Consider the following 9,731-nt stretch of genomic DNA (forward strand, 5'->3'; position numbering starts at 1 on the left):
ACAGACAACACCTTGTTTACGCGCAGTAATGTGTCTGAAGGGAAGAAACTGATGACAGGTTTGAAAGGAGGTCAAAGAGCATACATCTGGTAGCACTTTACATTAAGACTACCCTTATAAAGGATTTATAAATGGTTTATAATTAAGATATTAATTTGGTTGTTAACACTTTGTAAATCATAAAGAAACAATTATAAAGAAAATAGTTATAACAGTTTTCATACATTGATGAAGGCTCATTATTTGGTTTGGCTTAAGATTACTTTAATGCTTATTACTCACTAAACATACTAATGAGTTACTGCCATTTATAACTGGTAAAAGGAGCATTGTAGTAACTCATTAATAATTGGTGATGTGTTTTTACACTTCACAATTAGACTCCTTCTATCTGTTACAAATAATAGTAACTCATTAATAAATGATTATGCCTATACAAAAATGCAATATATGTCATATATGTCCCAATATTAAGAGTTATGTTGCCATATATGTGAACTATAAGGGAAATATTGTTATCACATATATACATCCTCTGGATATATGAAGATATAAGTTTATAACATATATGAAATACCTATTGTAATACAATGATGAATATTTGTGTGGCATACAGGGTTTTTCCTGCATAGAGAATTAGTTCTTCTAATATGGGGGGAAAAAAAGTAAATTCATGTTGCGAACGACATACGTCTTGTCAGGTAATCCACAATCCAGGACATGAAGCAGCGATCCACCCCCATCCCTTCCAGCTTGTCTTTAAGGATGGGGGGCTGGATGGTGTTAAATGCACTTGAGAAATCAAAGAACATAATCCTCATGTACCTACCTGGCTCATCCAAGTAAGAATGGGCCAGGTGGAGCATGTAAAGGACGGCATCATCCACTCCAATATGTTCCTTGTAGGGAACTGTAGGGGGTCTAGTGCATGTTCAACCTGTGGCCTCAGAAGGTGGAGAAGCAGCCGCTCCAGGGTCTTCATGGTGTGTGATGTGAGGGCTACAGGTCTGTAGTCATTTATCTCAGCCGGTCGTCCTACTTTAGGGACCGGAACAACAAATGATGTTTCCCACAGGACCGGGACCCTCCCTGTTTGAGGACTTAAGTCAAAGATCCTCTGGAGAGGCTCAGTCAGCTGGGCTGCACAGTTCTTTAACAGCCTCAAACACACACCATCCGGGCCTGTTACCTTTCCAGGACGTAGCCTCTTGAGCTCCGCCCTCACCTCCTTCGCTGTAAAGCACAGGAGACTTGACCCCCGTGTGGAGGGAGTTGTAGCTGCAGTGTCAGGTTGTGGAGGAGATGCTGTAGGAGAAGCTGCAGCTGAAGCAGTGGGAGGGAGAACAGGTGAAGCTGTGTCAAACCTGTTGTAGAACAGGTTGAACTCATTGGCCTTGTCCACATCACCTGATGTTGCCTGGCTGTTCTTGTCTTTATAGCCAGTGATGGTCCTCTTCCTCTTCCACACCTCTCTGGTGTTGTTGTGCTGCAGCTTCCTCTCTACTTTCATTTTGTAGTCCTCCTTCGCCTGCTTTAATCTCCTCTTCAGCTCATGTTGCACACACCTGAGCTTCTCCCTGTCTCCATCCCTGAAGGCCTCCTTTTTCTGCTTGAGGAGGGTCTTGATGTCACTGGTGATCCAGGGTTTGTTGTTTGGAAAGCAGTGTACAGTCCTTGCTGGTATTACAGTGTGTACAATCTGACGTCACATGTGACAGGCTCTGCTCACGGCCGAATGGCAACGATGTGAGAGAACTCCCTCGGTACGTAGTACGGTCTAAGAACAACTGCCAAAAGTTCAATATCTGTAATATCTCATTCTGCAGTGAAGCCGGGTACACAACAGTCGTGAGTGTTGTTGTTACTCACTACACTCACGATATGCTCGCTGGTTCTTCACAAGTGCCTCCAGTTCATCACACTTGTTAGCCAGGGAGTTGACATTTCCCATGAGGATCGATGGTAGAAAAGGCTTTTATCTCCATCTCCTAGCCTTTAGCTTAGCCCACAGCTTCCTCTTCTTCACAGTATGGGATGTTTAACTGAATATCTGGTACACTTTAAAGCTAGGATAAATCAACTTATTAGCTAAAGTTATGTGACATCCAGCTTTAAACAGCAGACACGCAGGTCTCCAGTCGAATGATTAGAGAGGGATCATTGTTTGTAAAGCTGCAAATGTGCAGAGCTGCCACCAAATGATGTGTTAACTGGAACACCTTGTATTTTTAATAGAAAGGTTTGGTGGGCTGCTTACATGGAGTTTACATCTGATTTACCTGAAGAGTTTTGTTTTGAGAGATTTGACTTGGTGTGGAGGAGGATTAGTTCTTAGTGATTCACATTTGTGAGGAATAGGAGGGAGGGAGACAGTCTGTTATCAGTCACTGGCTGGAGGTCACAGAGGTCACTCCATAACTGAGAATAATAAATAATCTAAACGATGCTCACTCTACTGAAGACACACTGCAGTTTTGCTGTCTCTACTAAAACACAGGTTTCCAGATGAACTGAATCGTTTCATGTGAAGGATTCTCTGTCTGTCTGTGTAAATCTTGGGTTTAACATCCAAAGTGTAGACATCTGTGGATCACAAAAAAATGTTGGATCCTGCTGGACTGTACTTATACAGCATCTTTCTAATGTTATCAACCCCTCAGAGCTCGTGTGTTTCCTTACCCACACACAAATGTAGAAAAATATGAACCATTTGTGTGAAATTTTGTCATAATTGCTGTGTGAAGTCTTGAGTAATGGCTAAAAAGTGTTTTGTGAGGTCACACTTCCCTTGACCTTTGCCCTTTAGCCACCAAAATCAAATCAGCTCATCTATGAGTCCAAGTGGTAACTTTGGCCAAATTTGAAGAAATTCCCACAAGGTGTTACGGAGATATTATGTCCACAAGAATGGGACGGAGGAACGTACATACTATATATACAGACGGATGGACGGACAACCCAAACACAATGTCTCCCGCTCCGGAGTGTCAGAGTGCAGAGGCATAAAAATAATAATAATAACTATTTCATATATTGGCATATATGTCTAACTCATATAAATACGTATGTTTATGTATATTACTTATATTGTTATGTAAATATAGATCCACCCCAATATAAATCAAATATGCTGTATATCATTAACATATATCGTAGCAACATGTTATAGTCTATAGATTTCATCATATAGATATTTTTAATATACTGTATGTAGATATACAATTTTTAAGATGAGTATTTCATATATTATATAAACTTATACCTTAATATATGTGGTGTGATAATATATCCCCTTATAGGTGACATATACGGCCATCTCACTCTGCATATAGGGATATATGTTATATATTACATACAGTCATCAGCCACATTAACCTGCTGGGGCACTGGGGGCCAATATACTCTACTACCCTCATTCACCCCACTCTGAGCAGTGTGTAGTCTTTCTGGGCTGGTCTTCCTGTTCCCAGGTTTGATTCATAGTTATTTGATGAAACATACATTTAGTCTTAGAACTGGTCTACACTTGTCCTTGACCCTCTTCAAGATAAGGCCTCAAGACCAGGTAATGAAGCAGGAGCCTTAAGGAGCCTATGATGGTGAAGTTTAAATGAGCACAAACCAGTTGACCCTTTGACCAGCTGGTGGATCCAGCCTTGGCCCCAGTCTTAAAGAGCAACGTGAGCTTCAGCTTATTGCTCAAGGTGAAAGTCATTTTCAGAGGAGTGAGGGTTATTCAACCATGTTGGAGCAGCTGATGTGATGACAGTTTTCGTCAGCTGTCATTGCTCAACATCTGTCATGTTGTGGTTAAGGAGGGAGGGCGGGTCCAGTGGACCTGGGAGGACTCTGATAGTTCTGTTGTCATCAGTATGATTTATAAGGGGGAAGTGAGAGAAGCAAAGTCACAGTAAAGGACTGACTGAACGAGGCAGTGTTCATCACTGAGGTAGGACCAGCTATTACTGTGTGAACAGATAATGCTGTACAATATCAATTATTCATGAAATATCAAATCTGACTTTATTTCACAGTCTTAAGAAACTTATTAGCAGTGTTACTGTGTTATTATAAAAAGGTAATATCACACCTCAGAAACAAGCTTTTTACTGGAAGTTGTGTCTAAATATAATTTTGTATCTATAATCCAATAGTAGCCTACTGGCTTTGGATTTTTAAACAAATGCATCATATAAAATCTTTCTTTCTATAATACTGGTGTTTATGTTTTTAAAGCATTAAGGCAGTCAGGCTCTCTCTGATTTGTCCTAATGAGTTTGTGGTGTCTGTAACAGATTCATTTATTTAGTCTCACTACTCTTTATTCAGAGTCCTCAGACTCTACCAGGGATGGAGAGTAACTATGTGCATCTACTAGAGTACTGTACTTAAGTATATTTTTTCAGTATCTGATTATTGTTTTTTTGACTTTGACTCCACTACATTTCTATGAAGCACTCTTACTTTGAAGCAGAGCTTTTAGTCAGTGAATGTATTTTCTTTTATTTTGAAAATGTGATAGGGTTAGGATTAGTGAAAAAAACCAGGAGAAAATCAATCACAGCCAACTCCTCCACTGTCAGTCATGTTTGAACCTGTCAGTGTCCTAACAATGGCGACCTTAGATAAAGATGAGGCAGAAGATTCTTCACCAGAGACCATGCTCTGATCTGAAGTCTGTGTTTGAAACTTTAAGAAAAATAAAGAAAGATTCATTTAGTTTTAATGTTTGCTGTGTTTACCACGACCAGACTTCATCACTGTCTGAAAAAAAAATGAAAACAGCAATGACTCCTTAAGTTGTGTTTTTATGTCCATGTCTACAGTCTTTGTATCATATCCTACAGTCTTTTTATTCTACAGGTTCTACAGTCAGTCAGTCAGTCAGTCAGTCAGTCAGTCAGTCAGTCGGTTGTTTCAGATTCTTTAGGTTCTGTAAATGTGGAACAATACAACAATGTGTTGCTATAAATACTTTTGAATACTGTAAATCAAGTACTCCAGTACTTTAACTCAACAACTTTCACTTGTATTGAAGTCATATTTGTCCAGGAGGATCTATATTGTGACTCCAGTGATGGAGCTGTGGATTTTGTCCACCTCTGATCTCTACACTGGCTTCCAGAGTCCAGTCAGTATAATAGACATAATGTGGTTTCAGCATGACCCTTATGCACCTCTGAAGTGTTGCTAAAATTCAAACTACAGCAACAGGCACTTATACTGAAACAATAAAACAGGCCATTGGTCAGAGTGTTGCAAACAAGTCATACGACTGTTTCCAGAAGTCATGATGTCAGCTCTTTGGCGGAGGTGAAGGGTGAAGCCAGTGAGATGAATTCAAGAAGTCTTTTCTGTTTTGGTGCAAGCTGTAACGTCTGTAATCTGCACAGCCCACTGACAGGAACACTGTATGCTTGTGCACAACGCTGGACTGAGGCTGAGGCACTAATTTAGTTTAGTCAGTCCTCCTCTGTATTCCTAATGTATATCTCTCACCTCAATGAGGGATCTCAAAGGAGAGCTGAATATTCCCAAAGCCTTCATTCCTCCCCCTCAACTGAAGTTAACAGTCAATATGGACTTCCAAGACCATGCAATTTTCTATCACAGCCTATTAGCCTTTACAACGTATGAGAATTTTTGATGAAATATACAGCAGCTCTGTATTTTTGGTTGATTATATTTGCATTCCCCTGGCTGAAAACTTTCTTTATGGAATAGCAGTCTAGTGCTGATGCACTAATGTGACATTTAAAGTTTTGGATGCATAAAACTCCTTGTTCACACATAAGAGAAGACTGCTAACTGTTGACTGCTAGCTGTGGGCTGCAAACTGTGGACTGTTAACCGTAGGCTGCTAACTGTGGGCTAACTGTTGACTGCTAACTGTGGACAGATAACTGTGCTAACTGTGGACAGCTAACTGTGCTAACTGATGGCTGCTAACTGTTGACTGTTAACTGTGGCCTGCTAACTGTGGGCTTCTAACTGTGGGGCAGCTAACGTATAACTGCTAACTGTGTTGCTGCTGTTTAGGTTTTCATGTCCACTTTGAATTGTCCTGTGTGTGAAATGTGCCACACACTGAGGTTTCCTCACATTGACCTCACTGACATGAAACGTGGCAGGGTCAGTGGTGTGCTCATCAGTGCTGTCTCTGTTTTCTCTCTCTTAGACTTTCATCATGGGGCAGTGGTCCTTCTTGTCTGATCTGTTGGACAAGGTGCAGTCTCACTCCACTGTTGTGGGGAAGGTCTGGATGAGCGTTCTGTTCCTCTTCAGAATCTTTATCCTGGCCGCTGGTGTAGATACAATATGGGGGGATGAACAGGCGAACATGGACTGCAACACCAGAAGCCCTGGTTGCAAGAACGCCTGCTACGATAAATCTTTCCCTATGTCTCACTCACGCTTCTGGGTCCTCCAGATCCTAATTGTCTCCACACCGACACTCATCTATCTGGGGCACGTCCTGCTGGTGATTCGCAGAGAGAACAAGTTGAGGAGACGCGTGGAGCAGAAATTTGGTAAGAATGGGATGGTTAAAGCTCCAACGTACTCAGATGAACACGGCAAGGTGCAGCTGAAGGGTGTCCTGCTGGTCAGCTACATGATACAGCTGCTGTTCAAGGTCCTGCTTGAGGTGGGATTCATCGTAGGCCAGTATTACCTCTACGGCTTCATATTCATGCCCACTAAGATCTCATTTCCCCACTATCCCTGTCCATCCCCGGTGGACTGCTTCATAAGTCGTCCCACAGAGAAAACCATCTTTATTGTCTTTATGATGGCGATGGCCGTCTTCTCTGTGGTCCTCAACATCGTGGAGATGTTCCACCTGATCACCAGCAAGATTAAGGAGCGGAAGAGGAGGAGCAGTGGCTCAGTCCCGTCAGAGGTGTACAGCCTCACCTCGCCGAAGCACAGCGAGAGAGTCACACTGTGCTGAGAGACTATGAACAGACATTCAGCTTCACCTGCAGTCCGCTGCTTCTCGCTTTGCTCAAGATTGTTAGAGATGAATGTTGAGATGACTCATACCCAGTTTCAAACTGTCAGAGTACCTACAGTGATTCATCATAGATTTTGCCTTTTACTTGTAGCTTTAAATAAATGAGGTCTGTAGAGCAGCACTATAATTTGTATTCAACCATTTCCATCAAACTGGTCAATGTGAATGTGACAGGGACTATTAAATAATGTGCTTGTGTGAAAATTAAACTTTTGAAATAGTTTCAGGTATTTCAAATGTAAATTGGACGGATGTGGTTCTGGACCTGGTGAGTCTGTGGCTTTAAGAGTTTCTAGAAATGAAGGAAAGATAATTAACTTTATTTATAGCACTTTTCATTACAAATAGTCTTTATAAAAGTCATCTTATGGTGGCTGAAACACTAGTTCACTGTCACTTTGACCTGGGTCATTTTAAAAATTCACCTCCGTACAAATGTTAGTTTGGAGCTGATAACTTCATTAGGATGTTTGTTGATTTCTTATAGTTTATGTCTGTGTATTAGTGGGAACTATTAAAGACACACAGCTGTTCTACAACCCATTTCATATTGTTTCATTTACAGATTGTCATTGTTTACTCTGCTGCTGTACAGTGGAATATTTCTCCTTTAAGAATAAAACTGTTTTTTAATCATGAAATAAGTTAAATCAATAAATCAGTGGATAATGTGGCTTTATATTTTTTCCTCTGAAATACATGAGGGGATAGTGTCGGTTACTCTACAACAGCTGCTTGTCGAACCAAAACATACATTATACCACTCTATACACTGATATGTACCACAGACATTAATCGCTGACATTAAATACTGATTTTTAATCTCTTAACCTCTTGACCTCCTGGTGGTTGTCTGCCTCTTCCACTCAGACTAGTTTCAGATTACATCGCTGTTTATCCAGAGTCATATACAATATGCCTGGAGCTCCATCGCAGAGGTGACTGTCAGTCTGATCTGGTTCAGTGTCGTCACAGAGGGAGGTTGATCACAGACAGTGTGTGTGTGGAGAACCTGGAAGCTGTTGGTGGAGACGTTACATTTCAATCAGCTACAGCTTCTCTTATTCTTCTTCCACATCAACTGATAGAGAATCTGAGATCAGCCTCAGCAGACATCATGACAGAGGTGCTGCTGCTGCTGCTGCTCAGAGTCTCTTTCAGATCTCAGAGGACTGAAGTTCTGTCCCACGTCTACACCAGTTCACGTCTCAGTTCCTGTCAATGACGCTCATGTTCACAACAGATTCTGCATGTCAGTATCATCTTAACTCTAGAATAACTCATAGGCGGCGTCGGGCCGCACCTGGCCTGTAGTCTGGGAGTACCACACCACAGTAGTTACCAATGATTAACATGTTTTCAGCCGAGTCAGCCATCAGTTAATGTCAGTTGAAATGACCTAAATTCATTTCGCCGTGTTAATGTTGGGCCAGTGAGAATCTGTATTCAACAAACATGTAGCGATAGTTTTATTTTCCTTTGTCAAACTGTTGTCTTTATCATTTTACGGAGCTGTTTTATGATTACGCTGTTCTGACACTACAGCACAGACTTCACCGCAGCCTTCAGCCGGGGGAGCTGAGGTGTAGCTTCTCCGCTTCCTCCTCTCCAACACTGCACATGTCAGGGATTTAGCGAATCATGTGGTTCTGTGAAGTGGAATAAAATCACGATGTCAAAGAGTAAACCATTACAGCATGATAATGACTAATGATTCATTCTGATGACACCGTGGATACAGTTCACTAACAGTGAGTTACTAAAAACATTGTCTGCCTCAGACTTCCTGACTTCACATTATGTTAAAACCTCATCTCTCAAAAAGTGAACTTTTCCAGAAAAAGAGGAACTGAGAGTTTAGGCCGCTCATCTGTGTGAAACTCTTTACTGCAGTAAAACTTTGGATTTATCACATTATCTTGACTCAAAGCTTTCTCTGAGATTTCAGCCCCATCTGATGGTTTTCATCAGCAGATGGCTCAGCTGTCGACACGTCACTTTGACATACAACATGTGTCACATTATCACCGGTACATGGGGGAGATGAAGTCCCCCAATGACTCGTGGGTCACAACCTTTGGCCTCTCCACAGGTGAGTCTTACAGTCATTAGTAAAATATTGTTGAGAAGCTCATCAGGGCGCCCCGGTGCCATGCACCTTACCGCATCAGCCTGGATTCGAATCCAGCCTAAGCACTTTGTTACAGGTCCTCCCCTTTCTCTCCCCAACTTCCCCGTCACTCTCTCACTGTCCCTATCAAAAGAAAGGCAAAAATACTGCCCAAATAACCACAAAGAAAAACATTGCTCATACATTATATTTAGGTGCCAGACCCTCACGGTTTATAAAACATCAAAAGTACAGTTACAGTGGTCAAACATTTAACTTCAATACCAGAGGGGGACAGAGTCCACAGCTGCATTACTGGAGTCAGAGTACAGCTCCTCCTGGTTAAATATGACTCCAATACAAGGGAAAGTTGTTCAGTCAGAGTTAAAGTACTGGAGTACTTGACGTTAAAAATACTGAAGTATTCAAGGGGTACGTTTATGTGAACACATTGTTGTATTGTTCCACATTTACAGAACCTGATGACTCTGAAACAACCTACTGACTGACTGGCTGACTGACTGACTGACTGACTGACTGTAGAACCTGTAGAATAAAAAGATTTTAAACATAAAAACACAACTCAATCAACTTAAGGAGCCATTG

At 41.4% G+C, this 9,731-nt stretch overlaps 1 protein-coding gene across 1 annotated transcript; it reads left to right on the forward strand.

Moving 5' to 3' along the window:
- Positions 1-3,883: 3,883 nt before the first annotated feature.
- LOC111649335 (gap junction Cx32.2 protein-like) lies at positions 3,884-7,688 on the forward strand. The gene is made up of 2 exons (XM_023399110.2): positions 3,884-3,949; positions 6,179-7,688. Exon 2 carries the CDS (start codon positions 6,188-6,190, stop codon positions 6,950-6,952), a length of 765 nt encoding a protein of 254 aa, XP_023254878.1. The 5' UTR covers positions 3,884-3,949; positions 6,179-6,187; the 3' UTR covers positions 6,953-7,688.
- Positions 7,689-9,731: the final 2,043 nt, after the last annotated feature.

Source organism: Seriola lalandi, unplaced genomic scaffold (genome assembly GCF_002814215.2).
Source record: "Seriola lalandi dorsalis isolate HSWRI2012SDOR001 ecotype SW California unplaced genomic scaffold, Sedor1 jcf7180002050471, whole genome shotgun sequence".
NCBI lineage: Eukaryota > Metazoa > Chordata > Actinopteri > Carangiformes > Carangidae > Seriola > Seriola lalandi.